The sequence below is a fragment of the Pelophylax lessonae genome (assembly GCF_965119305.1).
Source record: "Pelophylax lessonae genome assembly, chromosome: 5".
In the NCBI taxonomy this organism is placed as follows: Eukaryota; Metazoa; Chordata; class Amphibia; order Anura; family Ranidae; genus Pelophylax; species Pelophylax lessonae.
In genome coordinates, this window is record NC_138772.1 from 410496302 (window position 1) to 410512529 (window position 16228).

Consider the following 16228-nt stretch of genomic DNA (forward strand, 5'->3'; position numbering starts at 1 on the left):
CACACCTAGCAGTGACGTCAGGAATGTGTCATCCCGGGCGGGCGCTATCACCTGTATACACACAGTACAGTCCATGTCGTGTCACAGCACCTCCCTGCTCCCCTCCCCCAATCTCTACACCTTTCCCTGCACTCCGACGGCTCCATTTTCTGGTGTGGTGTGAGGAGTGCAGAGTCCAGAGAGGTCCTCATTCCCGGTGCACCCCCTTCATTCGGCGACTTAACCCCAACTCTGAGGAGGATCCCCCGGGCTTCACTCACTATGCGGCGGAGTCTGGCCGGAGGAGGCGTCCTTCTACTCATACTGGTAAGTGTGTGCCGGACTGGTGAGGGGGATAGATAGAGCGGTGTACAGAGACTCTGTATTATAGTCTGCAACCACAGCGAGACTCCCACATAGAAAGAACAACGGTATCTGTGTGTGTCTGAGTGTGTGTGCCACACCTCACCTGTGGAAGAGTCCAGACCTGAGAGCCCCGGAACCAGCATACTCCATACTACCCTCCCTCCATCACACAGGAACCCCCCACCATTCTTATGGATTGGATCTCACACTGCTATGGAATGTAAAGACACAACTAACTGCTCTTTACATTGTGGATAGAGAAGGGAGGACAACCCCTGCTGCTTAGATTTTATTTTTCAGTGAACCAGAGGTAATGGAAATGGTGACAGAAAAAAGACAAAGTGTCCCATATTTTAAAAAAAAATAAAATAAATAAAAAAAAAAAAACCACACATTTTAATAATAATAAATGTATATATAAAATATTATATATATTTTTATTTTTTGTAAAAAAAAGTATATTTATTAATATATATTTTAATAATATATATTTATATGTACATGTACGTACACACACACACACATATTAATATTAAAATATAGCCATTATATTTGAAGAAAACCTTATTTTTTAATAATATTAAACAAATGTGTATGTGTGTGTATGTGTGTATATATATATATATATATATATATATATATATATATATATATATATATATATTTTTTTTTTTTTTTTTATTTTTTTATATTATTAAAAAAATGTTTTTTCAAATATAATGGCTATATTTTAATATTAATACGTGTGTGTGTGTGTACATATACGTATAAAAAAAAATAAATAAATATATATATATATATATATATGTGTGTGTGTGTGTGTATATGTGTATATATATATATATACATATATATATATATATATATATATATATATTTATATTTTTTTTTTTATATGTACACACACACACACGTATTAATATTAAAATATAGCCATTATATTTGAAAAAACATTTTTTTAATAATATAAAAAAAAAATATGTATGTATGTGTGTATATATATATAGTGTATGTGTGTGTGTGTGTGTGTATATATATATATATATATATATATATATATATATATATATATATAAAAAAAAAATTTTTTTAATTTTTTTTGATGTGTGTTCTATCAGGTTAAGGACAGGTGCAGGCCAGTCAAGTTCCTCCACCCCAAACTCGTTCATACATGCCTTTGTGACTTGTTTTGTGCACTGGTCCAAATCATTTGGTTGAAGGGGGATTATGGTGTGAGGTTTTTCAGGGGTAGGACTTGGCCCCTTAGTTCCTGTGAAGGGAACTCTTAAGTTGTCAGCATACCAAGACATTTTGGACAATTTCATGCTCCTAACTTTGTGGGAACAGTTTGGGGATGACCCCTTCCTATTCCAACATGACTGCACACCAGTGCAAAACAAGATCCATAAAGACATGGATGAGTGAGTTTGGGGTGGAGGAACTTGACTGGCCTGCACAGAGTCCTGACCTCAACCCGATAGAACATCTTTGGGATAACTTAGAGCGCAGACTATGAGCCAGGCTTTCTCATCCAACATCAGTGTCTGCCCTCACAAATGCGCTTCTGGAAGAAGGGTCAAACATTCCCGTAGACTCACTCCTAAACCTTGTGGACAGCCTTCCCAGGAAAGATGAAGCTGTTCTAGGGGGTGGGCCAACTCAATATTGAACCCTATGGATTAAGACTGGGATGCCATCAAAGTTCATGTGTGTGTAAAGGCAGGCGTCCCAATACTTTTTGTAATCTCGTGTATATACACAGTGTGTGTGTGTAGATGGATAGATATATATCTATGTATATCCCAAGCATGTGTGAATCCACTAAGGCCACGTTCGCACAGCCAGTTGCATGCGGGCATTAAGAACCATGGCAGGCCGACCACAGCTGCTGTTGCTCACATGGAGCCGCACACAGAGCAGTTAGCTGTGATTATAAATGGATATCCGAGTCTGGACGCTGGAATACGGTGCTTCTTGTAACTAGCCATGTGAAGGAGGCCTTATGGTTGACAGGCTCATCTCTGTTGGAAGTCTATCCCAAGCATTAACTTCTCTTTCAGTAAAACAATACTTTCTAAGATTAGTTTTGAACTTCCCTTCTGCTCGTTTGAGGTTTTTCTTGATCTTGACTTCATACTGAAAATCCTCCCCTCCTGAACCTTATTCACCCAGGTTTAAATCATGTCTTCCCTTTCCCTTCTTTCCTCCAGACTGTTCATATTATTATGTTCCTAAAGCCTCTCCTGATATGTTTTATCCACAGACCTCTTTTGTCACTATTTTTGTTTCCCCTCTCGTTCTGTCTAATCACCATCTTTTTGTAAGTGTGGTCTCCAGGCAGAAATGTTCCTTCACTTCCTGTGTCAGGCTGGGTTCACACACATGTGGGTTTCCCCGCATCCAATTTGCATGACAGGAGAGTGTGACCGCCTCTTAAAGAGGCCGATGCAGGTCCGCATTCAAAAAGGGTTCTGTGCGTCTTTGGGTTGATTCGGGTGCAAATTTAGGCAAAATTCAGACCTGGTTCGCACCTGAACCAGTGACCAGGGATGCACCGGACCCCAGGCATGAACCGCGTATGTGTGAACCCAGCCTTGGAGACTCAACAGGAAGTTAAGGAAACTCTCCCTAAGTGATGGACATTGCCCTCTTAGGCTTCCCCTACAATAGCTGCAGGCTAAAAAACGCACACTGCTTATCAGATCCCAGTTAACAACAGGCAGACATTGTTAATGTGCTGCCTTTAAGTTCTCTAGACCTCCCAATGTGCTAAGACCCAGAAAAAAATGATCTTGCTGAATGTTTTTAGGCTCCATTCACATCGGTGCATCTTCAAAGTCACGACTTTGATCCAAATTTACACTCAATGAATCTAATGGGCCATACACACTATAAGATTTTCTGAAGACTTTTTCCTTTAGGCTCCTTTCACACGGCCGCTCCGTGTGTCCACAAATCATGCAATCCGTTTGCGGATGATTTGCGGACATAATGTAAGTGAATGGCACTGCGGGTGTCAGCGGAATACCACCCGCTGACACCCGATTTTCCTCCATTCAGTTCTGTTCCGTTTTTACAAATGGAACAGAACCCATTTTTTCTTCCGTGTAAAACACGGAAAGGAAGGAAAATCGGATGTCAGCGGTGTCATCCGCTGACATCCGCAGTGCCATAGACTTACATTATGTCCGCATATCATCCGCAAACGGATGGGATGATATGCGGGCACACGGAGCGGATGACAGAAATGTCATCCGCTCCGTGGTAAAAAAAAAAAAAAAAGTCCCGCAGCGGACCTTTCACACGGAGCGGCCGTGTGAAAGGAGCCTTAGACTTATCAAAACCATATAATATGAGGTCAAACCTAAACACTTTCAATTTGTATGCAATCTGGCAGGCCCTTACACTACATAGAAAAGGTAAATCTGAAGGAAATCTAACCACAAAAGTTGGATAATGTGTATCCAGCTTAAGTTACATCAAAAGTTGGACAGTAGTGCAGGCATCTCTTCAAAGTCACTGTGACTTTGTCACATTGATTTGAACAGGTGCCATTGAAAAGAATTGGGTGTGATTTGTCATGCAAGTTTGATGTCCAAAGTCACATGACAGATCGTACAGGTGTGAATGGAGCCCCGAGTGCAGACAGACACTTTATTATAGAGACATTGGACAAAACTTTTTTAGGCCTCATGCACACTGGGCATGAAAAATGCTTCCTATTTTGGTGTTAGTCATTTTTTCTTTCAGCCTGTAGAAGCAACCCTGTTAGCCCCGGTGTCCATACACATTTGGGTGTTTACAGGTGGGAAAAAAATCACAAGTAAAGCCCCGTACACACGTACCGATCGTCGGCCGACCGATCGGCCGTCTTTTGTCCCCGGGCTGTTGTGTCCGCTGAAAAGTGCAAAAGACTGCACAAGAATTTTGTCCGCCGACTGCAGAAGTGATGTCATGTGATGGTTAACTTTCCCTGTCTTTTTTTTCTTTTCTGAGCATGCCCAGTCTTGCAAATCTGCTGTCTGTCGGCCGAAATCTGTACTGACTGGCGAACAATCGGCCGTTCTGGTGTCGGCATACAAAAATTTTAATGCTTGCACGACAGATTCTGTTCGGCCGAAAGTGCGCTGTCAGCTGTCGGAAGCATCATACTAACAAGCCGAAAATCGACTGATCGGTCGTCGGCCGAATCTTTTCGGCCCAAAATCTGCACGTGTGTACGGGCCTTTAGTTTTTTTTGAGGAGCTTTTGGGCAGAAAAAAAACATTTAAAGCATCTAAACGTGAGATTTAAGTGTATGTTTTAGGGGAAAAAGGCACCTAAACGCTCCTAAATGTGTGTGCGATATGCTCCATAGGGGGTGTTTATGCTGCTTTTTTCTTCCAGCAGTTCTGGCATTTTTTGTGCTGTGTGTGCATGGACCTTTAGCCTGTTGCAGCGTATGCGGTAAAACACAGAAGTGTAAGTGGGCCCTAGAAATGATGTTCCTTTGTCTGAAGTGACACTAGAATTCCCCCTTCACCAAATAAAGATCAGATTGAGATTTGACTTCTGCTTTTGTTTGTTAAAGCCTGACAGTTTTAACTAGTTGTTTGCTGGTGGCCTGATGTGCTAAACATTTGGTGTTCTATGGTGATGGCCAGATCTGACTGTAATGGGAATTCAAATGCCTCTAATGTATAAGAAATAATGGGAGCTGTCATGTAAGAAATCACACATCTGTCATTGCAGCCCTCCTACAAAATCATTCCCAACTGTTTGATTACCAAGCATATATAAAAGTGGAACTTTATTCTCTCAATCAACATTGACTATTTGTAATCATTATGCTGGTAGCATTAGTAAATAGATAGGAAGATATATTTCCGTGTTAGGTTTCTTTCACACGGTCCGCCTCCGCAAGTGGATCCGTGTTGCTCAGCGGGGATCGATCCGCGATCCCCGCTGAGCCGGGCGGATGACAGCTCCGTCTCCGCTTGCAGAGCGGAGAGGGAGGTGTCTCAGCACCCGCTGCCCTCTATGGGGGATCGGAGGAGAGCGGACCACTTGTCCGCTCTCATCAGATCCGCTCCGCTCCGATTACTGAACGGATGGAAAAATAGGGTTTCCATCCGTCCAGATTTCAGCACAGGATCGGATGCGGATGGCAGCGGGTGTCAGCGGAGGTGACCTCCGCTGACACCCGCTGCCCCATAGAGCTGCATGGAGGATTCGATCAGATCCGCCTAAAAAACTGATAAGCGGATCTGATCGGACCGCCCGTGTGAAAGAGCCCTTAAACTTTTTTTTTTTGTTTTTATCCATTTCTTTAGTTACTTCCTGGTTTCTATGACTAGGCAAATGTCATAAATCCCAGAAGTCTTTAGGAGGGGCATTCTCCGCTAAGTAAACCCTCCTGCATCTACCCTTATTGGGCGGCACAGTGGTGTAGTGGTTGGCACTTTCACCTAGCAGCAAGAGGGTTGCTGGTTCGAATCCCAACCATGACACTACCTGCCTGGAGTTTGCATGTTCTCCCTGTGCCTGCGTGGGTTTCCTCCTGGTACTCCGGTTTCTTCCCACACTCCAAAGACATGCTGGTAGGTTAATTGTATCCTGTATAAAATTGGCCCTACTATGTATGTATGTGAGTTAGGGACCTTGGATTGTAAGCTCCTTGAGGGCAGGGACTAATGTGAATGTGTAATGTATATGTAAAGCGCTGCGTAAATTGACAGCCCTATATAAGTGCCTGAAGAAATAATAATAATTCAAGATGGCCACAGCCAGAAATGTTAGGGAGTATTTTTTCAAAGTGATTTTCCAGCATCATAAACAATGGTGACATGGATGGATAGGGGAGTTTGCTTTGAGTATTAAAAATGTATTAAATAGTGTTTTTGTTTTGTGGTGTTCATATACAGTGTAGATTCACTTTAACCAGCCTTGAAATGTAGAGATGACCTAAACATTGGAGGAGTATTTACAGAGAACATCGGACAGTCTTTCCCTGGGGATTATCTCCCTGTATATGCTCACGTTTTGCTCTTGTATACTGCTTGCTTTGTGCACTATATTGATGTGTTTTATCATGCCAGTCTATCTAATGAAGTATAATGTGTTAAGTATAGAAAGCCTTAACAACCGCTTTCAATGATTTTTCAAGCACCTGATTTGTTATGGTTGTTTTGGGTTAGACAACCACACTGGCTATCAGGGTTTTTGCATTCACTTTAAAAACGTAACGTCTAATACTGTTCTGATGAAAGTTGGAATCTGATTGCTAAAAGCATTGTGGTGAGTGCTTTCGCTTTCCTTTTTTTTTTTTTTTAATGAGCTGGCAGAAAGATTATCCTGTGAAAGAAACCTGTTACTGCATTATCTGTTGCTCTGCACTATATCATGGCACAATCCATTCAGCTGCTGACGGTTACCCATTGATGACTTTTACCAAAATATTTAAGGAATGTCAGGAAGTGAAAGCCATTGATGTGGAAGGCTAATATCTTCGTGCTTCTAGGCAGGTTGCATTTTTTTTTTTCAACACATTGAAGAGACTGCGGCCTAGGCTACATTCAGACTTCTGCATTTTATTGTAGTGCATTCAAGCTGAAATCCAGTCAGAATTCACACGCTGCTAATCAGTTGGTGCCCTTTTGCACAGCAAAGGTTACAAGTTTTAGTCTGGGGGTAGGGCTAGCTATGTAATGTTAGATTTCCTTTGTTCAGCACTGTGGGCTTGGAGAGAAATCGGTCAATTTCCTCTTCTACACTAAACAGCATAGATGGCGGAATTTCTCAGAAATGAGCTACAATGTGATTGGCAGCTTATGGAATAAGGAGGAAATACTTGCATTACTCCTGGCTCCCAACGATTTCCTCCCTGCTGTGCATCCAGTCCTCCAAAGTCGTTCCTCTTCCCCTCTTATGCCCCTTACACACGCATCGATTATTGGCCGGGAATTTTCGGTCAACGTCCGATCGGCCGATTTTCGCCTTGTTAGTATGATGCTTTCGACAACCGACTCCGACTTTTCGGCTGAAAAAAATCTGGTGTGCATGCTATAAAATTTTTGTTGGCCATCAATACAACGGCCGATTTTCCATCAGTCAGTACAGATTTCGGCAGACAAAAATCTGATGATCAAGACTGGGCATGCTCAGAGATGAAAAAACACATGGAAAGTAAACCAACACATGACATCACTTCTGAAGTAGGTTTTTGTTGGCCGAGAAAATTCGTGTGCAGTCTAGGCACATTCCAACCAACAAAACAACACTCTGGACAAAAGTCGGACGATCGGTCGACCTATAATCGTTGCGTGTGTACGAGGCATAACTCAGTCCTGGTCATCAATGAGTACAATGCAGGACCAGTGCTCCTACATTGTACACTGATCTCTCGCCCACAGAGAAGAGTGTAGGAGTGTGCTGGCTATTGGATTACTCTACCCTCATATGAGGTTAACCCTTGCTGCGTAACTGGGGTTGCAACTGAATAACAGATTATGAATGCTGATTGTAGACCTGCTTTGGAGTAGATGAAAACCTTATTTTGCTAAAGCACTGTGTTTCATAAACAGTTGGTGAGTTGCTTTTTTTTTTTTTCTTAATTTTCTTGCATCTCAGTGCTGCTGTTTTCTTTGCATCTCAGTGCTGCTGTTTACTTGATGCCTCTTTGCAGTCACTTCCTGTCTATATGCTGCACTCCAGGGATAGGATTTTCGATGATAACATCAGACTATTCCTTCATGATGTGTGTAGAAACCACCACTTGTAATTTTTGTTGGAAGTGTGTGCTACAGGGTGACAACACAGAAGCACAGTTATGCCCCGTACACACTATCAGATTATCTGAAGACTTTTGTCTGCAGACTTACCAAAACCATATAATATGAGGTCAAACCTAAACACTTTCAATTTGTATGCAATCCGGCAGGCCCTTGCACTACATAGAAAAGGTAAATCTGAAGACAAAAGTCTTCAGATAATCTGATAGTGTGTACGGGGCATTAGGAAGCGGACACAGAAAGTTGTCACTCTATAAAAGTGCCTGAACATGTATCTTCATGGCAGGGTCACCAGCAAATTTTAAAATGTTGAAAGTTATCTTTAAAATGTAATTTTCTGTTAGGGTTTAGGAAATTGTATTGACTGGGTTTACATATACAATGCAGAAGTCTAAATGTAGCCTATTAAAGCGGCATAATCTGGATGGTTTTTGTAATATTTTCGACAGCCCTGTTTTAAATTTGAGTTAAATGACCAATCTATTTTTTAAAAAAAATGCCAGCAGTGGGTCTGTGCTTTATCTTGGTGTCATGTAGCATGGCTTGAGCCGTTGAGGAGGAGGAGGAGATGCCTTTAGGGAAGGCGGAGGAGGAATGTTACCACACCTTGTGTCTGAGTCTGTGGAAAAGAGAATTATTTATGACCAGATCTTGTATGCTGTTTGTGTGACAAAGAAGGGGGCTTCTTCACAGAATTCTGTTTTTATTTCCCATTTGACCTTGGCAGATCTTTGTGCTGAGTGGGTACACATGCTTGCTTCTGTTACCTGGGAGATTGTGTTTGTTTTTTTTTTGTTACTTTTGTAGGAATTGAAAATGACCTAATCCAGGATGGAATTCCCCTTAGATCAGACTCCCCAGTGCCTTTCCTTCTATTCACAAACAAATGACACAAACTAACATGTAAATTGTAAAATTGACATTGAGGATGCTGGTAAAATACAGTGCATTTAAAAAGTATTTATACCCCTTGGAATTTTCCACATTTTGTCATGTTACAACCACGAACATAAATGTATTTTATGTCAGAGATCAACACAAAGTGACACAATTGTGAAGTGGAAAGAAAATGATAAATGGTTTTTCAATTTTTTTTTTTTTTTTTTTTTTACAAATATCTGAAAAGTGTGGCATACATTTGTATTCAGCCCTTTACTCTGATACCCCTAACTAAAATCTAGTGGAACCAATTGCCTTCAGAAGTCACTTAATTAGTAAATAGAGTCCATGTGTGTAAGTTAATCTCAGTATAAGTACAGCTGTTCTGTGAAGCCCTCAGAGGTTTGTTGGAGAACCTTGTTGAGTAAACCGCATCATGTAGGCCAAGGAAAACACCAGACAGGTCAGGGGTAAAGTTGTGGAGACGTTTAAAGCAGGATTAGGTTATATATATATATATATATATATATATATATATATATATATATAAAAAACCCAAGCTTTGAACATCTCCATGGAGCACTGTTCAATCCATCATCCAAAATGGAAAGATTATGGCATAACTGCAAACCTACCAAGACATGGGAGTCCACCTAAACTGACAAGGAGAGTATTAATCAGAGAAGGGACCAAGAGGACCATGGTAACTGGAGGAGCCGCAGAGATCCACAGCTCAGGTGGGAGAATCTGTTCACAGGACCACCATTAGTCATGTACTCCACAAATATGTCCTTTATGGAAGAGTGGCAAGAAGAAAGCTATTTTTGAAAGAAAGCCATAAGAAGTCCCGTTTGCAGTTTCCGAGAAGCCATGTGAGGGACACCGCAAACATGTGGAAGAAGGTGCTCTGATCAGATGACTTTTTGGCCTAAAAGCAAAACTCTGTGTGGTGGAAAACTAACACTGCACATCACCCTAAACGCACCTCAAATCCTCACCTCCCATCCTCACCGTGAAACATGGTGGGGCAACATCAAGTTGTGGGGATGCTTTACCTAAGCAGGGACAGGGAATCTGGTCAGAGTTGATGGGAAGATGGATGAAGCCAAATACAGAGCAATCTTAGAAGAAAACCTGTTAGTCTGCAAAAGACTTGAGACTGGGGCGGGGGTTCACCTTCCAGCAGGATAACGACCCTAAACATACAGCCAGAGCTACAATGGAATGGTTTCAATCAAAGCATATTCATGTGTTAAGCTGGATACACACTATACATTTTTCTTTAGATTTTTTTTTTTTCCTTTAGACTTGCCTAAACCATATAATCTGAGGTCAAACCCAAACACTTTTAATTTGTATGCAATCAGGCAGGGCCTTGAACTACATAGTTAAAGGTAAATCGAACAACAAAAGTTGTATAGCGTGTATCCAGCTTTAAGGGCCATACACACTATAAGATTTTCTGAAGCCTTTTTTTTTTTTGTGTATGGCCCATTAGAATGGCCTAGTCAAAGTACAGACCTAAATCCAATTGAGAATCTGTGGTAAGACCTAAGCCCCGTACACACGATCAGATTATCGAACGATCTGTCGTCCGTTTTTTGTGGCATGCTAGTCTGATGTGGAAAGTGAAGAGGTTATTTTCATACGAATTTTCCCGTACGACAGAATTCTACTTCAGAAGTGATGTCATGTGTTTGATTGTTTTGTATGTGTTCTTTAGTCTCTGAGCATGCCTAGTCTTGCTCTTAAGATTTTTTATATCATATAGCCTGCACATCAGGATTTTGTCAGCCAAAAAGTCAGAGTTGGCTGTCCAAAGCACCATACTAACAATCCGAAAATCAGCAGATCGGTCGTCGGACGAATTTTCCCTTCAGATTTTCTTATCGTGTGTACGGGCCTTTAAGCTGGATACACACAATACAATTTTCTTTTGTTTTTTCCCTTTTTAGATTTACCAAGACCATATAATATGAGGTCAAACCTAAACATTTTCAATTTGTATGCAATCAGGCAGGCCCTTGCACTACATGGTTGAAGGTAAATGTAAAGGAAATCGGACAACAAAAGTTGTATAGTGTGTATCCAGCTTTACAAATTGCTGTTTACAGACCAATCTGTCAGCGCTTGAGCTATTTTGCAAAGCAGAATGGGCAAAAGTTTTACTCTCCTAGATGTGCAAAGCTGGTAGAGATCCCCAAAAAGACCTGCAGCTGTAATTGTAGCGAAAGGTGGTTCTACAAAGTATTGACTCGGGGAGGCTGAATACAATTGCACGCCGCACTTTTTAGATATCTGTAAAAAAAAATAAAAATTTAAATCATTTTTCTTCCACTTCACAATTATGTTTATCACATAAAATACCAATAAAATACATTTACGTTTTTGGTTGTACCATGACAAAATATGGAAAATTTTCATGGGGTAGGAATGCTTTTTCAAGGCACTGTAGATCTAAACCCTAACTAGATGAGTTATGTGTAGCATAAACAATGGCATCATGTTTTCTATGAAATGCAGTTTTCCATTTTTTTTTTTTTTTTTTTTTTTTACTTTTTTTCTGCAATTCAGGCTCTATTCACACCAATGTAGATGCGGCTATGCACGTGGGCTTAGGGCAGCTCATTAATCTTAGTGGGCTGTCCTACATGTTCACAATTGCACAAAAGAAGCAGTGCATTTGGGGTGCCATTAAGAATGAATCGCACCACACCTGCCTGTTTACATAATGCCCAGACTAATGCCTCGTACACACGCAACGATTATCGGCCGACCGATCGTCCGACTTTTGTCCAGAGTTGCGTTTTGTTGGTTGGAATGTGCTCTAGACTGCGCACAAATTTTCTCGGCCAACAAAAATCTACTTCAGAAGTGATGTCATGTGCTGGTTTACTTTCCGTGTGTTTTTTCATCTCTGAGCATGCCCAGTCTTGCTCATCAGATTTTTGTCTGCCGAAATCTGTATTACTGACGGAAAATCGGCCGTTGTATTGACGGCCAACAAATTTTATAGCCTGCACACCAGATTTCTTTTTCGGACGAAAAGTCTGAGTCGGTTGTCGAAAGCATCATACTAACAAGCCGAAAATCGGCCGATCGGACGTTGGCCAAAAATTCACGGCCAACTATCGATGCGTGTGTACGAGGCATAAGTTTAGCAGCATTATATTTAAAATTAAGCCGAATTCCAGCTTTGCTATTATTTTTTTAAATCGTGTTTGTGGTGTTTTTTTTTTTTTTTTTTTTGAGCCAATCTGGCCCAACCTAATACCTGGACTAAGGCCGCTATCAGTGCTATGGAAACTGTACCATCAGGAACTTTCAGTATACAGTGCTGTTTTATGGCAATGGTACAGAGAGATCATGAACATGACGCTGCTCAGCCATTCACAGGAAGCTTTGTATTTGATCAATGAATAAAAGCCTTCCTTTTAATGGCTGAGGTGAAGTTCATGACCTCATCCCGGCCTCTCCAACACAGCCATTCAGGGGAAGCCTGACTCTATTTTGTTGCAGGACAGAAAGTCCCCGTACTGCTGCCAGAGCACAGTGCTGTATATTGTACGATTTTGAAAGTGGTTGAGTGGTTTGTTAAACCTGTGGTTGAAGAAAAGAAAATTTGCATAATTTATTGCCCTCCTAACTTTTAAGCATAGTGCTGCAAAATTCACAACACATGGATTGTCCATTCATTAGTTTAGCCACTTTACCACCGGAGGATTTTGCTGTCTTCCGTCCAGGCCACTTTTTGCGATTCGGCGCTGTGCGACTTTAACTGACAATTGCGCGGACATGCGACGCCGTATCCAAACGAAATTTACGTCCTTTTTTTCCCACCAACAGAGCTTTCTTTTGCTGGTATTTGATCACCTGTGCGATTTTTACTTTTTGCGCTATACACAAAAAAAGAGCGTTTATTTTGAAAAAATAACAATATTTTTCACATCTTTTTATATGAAATTCCCCCCCAAAAAAATGTAAAAATCAAAATTTTTTTTAATTTTTGGCCAATTTGTTTTTTGCTACATATTTTTGGTAAAAAAAATCACAATAAGCGTATTTGTATTGGTTTGTGCAAAAGTTATTGCGTTGACTAACAAAGGGAAAGATTTCTGTCATTTTTTTTTTTTTTTTTTTTAACGCGTAATGGCGGTGATCTGCGATTTTTTTTTTTTTTTTTTTTTTTTTTTTTTTTTTTTTTTTTTTTTTTTTTTTTTTTTTTGGGGGTCTGCGACATTGCGGCGGACAGATCAGACCCTTGACTGACATTTTTGACACTTTTGGGGGTACAAGTGACATTACTGCAGTAATCAGTGCTATATATATATATATATGCACTGTTACTGTAAAAATGACACTGGCAGGGAAGGGGTTAATTTTATTGGAGAGGGAGGGGTTGATGTATGCCTGGTGCTTACTGACGTGTGGGGGGGGGGGGGGGAGGTGACAGAGTGACACAAGGACAGATCCAGGGTTCAGCTATGCTGAACCCTGCCTGTCACTTCAGAGATCCGCCTGCTGTGTTTACACACAGCGGGCGGATCTCCAGACTCGATCCCCGACGATCGGGTAAGGAGCAGCGGCGATTGCCGCTGCTCCTCCCCTGGCCCGACTCCCGCTGTGACTGAAAACAGCGGGAGCGAGCCTCCGGCGGCGCGCGCGTGCCGCCCACAAGGGGCGGAGTCCAGCAACGTAGGTCTACATCGCTGGACGGGAACGAGCCACTTTGCTGCAGTAGCAGCAAAGTGAGCGGGGGTAAAGTGGTTAATGCAGTTTTCATACACAGGCTGAAGCTTGGAACACCACGTGTAAACCAAAAACGTGTAAAGAGGGTGTTAGTTACACAAGTATGGTTGCATATTTGTAATGACTTTTAAAGCAAAACTCCAACTAAAGCCCCGTGCACATGGGCCGAATGGCGGGCGACATCGGCTGTTTAAAAAAAAAAAAAAAAATGGCAGATATTCAGCCAGTGTGTATGCCAGCCTGTTTGACAGAAGCTGGCTGAGCAAACTGGAAAACCAGCAGCCGACCAGCTCCCAATCAGCACACTAAGCCAGCGGCAGAGAGCGCTGATTGGAGTGTTCTGGAGGGGGGTGGGGGAGAGCAGTCCCCCGGTCAGAACACTGAGCTCTATCTCATTAACATGCCATTTTTAACCCTCTGTTTTAGCACTGTTCAAATGTAGTTTTTACAGCTGATGAGAACTGCAAACACAGTACAGACGGGGTTAATTATCTTAAACATTACAATAGTATTAGCCTTGGCAGTGAGGCTAGCCACAGCGCTTGCTGAATGTACCCCTAGTGATATGAAATAATAGTGGTTCAAATAGTAATCAAGTTCTTGTACATGACCAGATGTATAGATGCACTAAGTACTGAAGACGTCACAGGAAGTGACGAAACGCGTTAGTTTGGAACGCATAGCGTAACGACATTGCGTCGGATGGAACCCAAGTCGGAAACCTCAGCTCGCCGCTCTGCAGAGAGGATGTGCGGTGTGATACTGGACCGCTGGACAGTCATTTTTTCTACTTGTTTTATATTACTACTTTTAACTCATTATTGGGGAATAAAAACTTAATTTTACTACACCATCTGGAGCCTTTACTTTTTCCCACATATTTTTGGCCTATACCCACCATCCCACTGGAGAATTAAAGGGGAACCCATCCCGGCCCTGGGGGCCAATAAAGCGTGAGTGGTCCTAATGCCATAAGGCATATAGGACCCATTGGATCTGGTAAGTCATTTAATTTACCCACACCACGGTGGAAAAATCGATGTCACAAGAAATAATGGATACCCACTTTAAGCACCTGCACTTTGAATCTACTGGATAAGCACATTTGCACAAGGACTTTTATTATTTGAACTGTCTGGTCACAACAGTCACCTATTTGGACTTGGATTATATCATACATTGTTTATTTGCCATGTGCACTTTTAATTTTCACGAATGTTTATTGATTATTTTGTACAACTATTTTTATCTATGATCAGTCATTGATGCAATCGGGTACTTAGTGCATCTATACATCTGGTTATGTACAAGAACTTGATTACTATTTAAACCAATATTCTTTCATATCCCTAGGGGTACATTCAGCAAGCGCTGTAGCTAGCCCCACTGCCAAGGCTAATACTATTATATACTATACTACTCCTATAGCTGCTGCTGCACCATTCACTATTTATTTATATTTATTGTTAACACACACTCCCTGGCGCAGGAAATATACCTTGGTATATTATCTCACATCTTAAACATTACGCCACAACCCCCTCCCAAACAATACAAAGCATGTAAGGATTTTTTAGCAGGTAAAAGACTTAAAAAGGTAAAAAAATCAATCTGTTTTTTTTAAGTTAGGCCAGCCATAGACTATGCAAATTTCTTTCAGCAGGAGTGCTGACGGGGGAATCCCTGCTGCCCTAGACAGTGTCAAGACGGTGATTATTGCTAGTGGCTATAGCAGCGATTGATCAACTTAGTCTATTCAGCCTGCCCATACACAGTTAGAATTTCGGCCGGCCTTATTCTATGGTAATGGGGCAATGTAATAAATATTAATGTAGGTGTTACCCAATTTTGGCTGCAAAAGTGTAAATACACTTTTTTTAATGGTGTATTAAAAGAAGTTCAGGAATAAAAAAAAAAAAAAAAAAAAAATCATTATACTTACCTAGATGGCTGCAGCACCGATCTCAGCTGCAGCTGCCCCCCACTGATCCCGACTGATCGCTCAGTTCTCAGTATTCTGTCTGCAGAGAGCCATGACTGTCGGTCTCACTGGAGCGTTGGGTGTGGAGGGGGCAGGGGCTGAAAGCTCAGGCTTTCATTAGCTCGTTTTAGAGGCAGAGCCAGCTGCTGGTTCAGGCTTCTGGGCAGATTCTGACTGTAAAGTCGGGATCCTTCCCAGATCCTGGACCACCTGAATGACATTGACTGGCAGTGGTGAAATGGATAAAGGGGGAGAGAGGCACCACAGCGCTGAAAATAGTGTCGGAAAAGTAATACACTACACCATATTGGTCTCCTTGGCGCCTCCCCCCCCCTTTTGTTTCAGATGCCGGCGCTCCAAGCCAGAATGCAGCAGGCAGTCTGGTGTCAATCAGTCTAGATCAGTGTCTCCAAACTTTCAAGACAAAGAACCAGTATACTATACTTCAGACGGGCCGGACTGTGGCCAGTGAGTAGAAAAGTCCTGGCATCGGTTACAACGCCTC

At 41.7% G+C, this 16228-nt stretch overlaps 1 protein-coding gene across 2 annotated transcripts in view; it reads left to right on the forward strand.

The window, feature by feature from the left end:
* Positions 1–223: 223 nt before the first annotated feature.
* The window catches only part of DSG2 (desmoglein 2), a 104830-nt gene continuing 88825 nt past the window's right edge, over positions 224–16228 (forward strand). For both annotated transcript variants that reach the window (XM_082259740.1, XM_082259741.1), the window contains exon 1: positions 224–306. In XM_082259740.1, coding sequence (XP_082115866.1) covers positions 262–306 — 45 coding nt within the window. In that variant the 5' untranslated portion in view covers positions 224–261. The remainder of the gene's footprint in view (positions 307–16228) is intronic.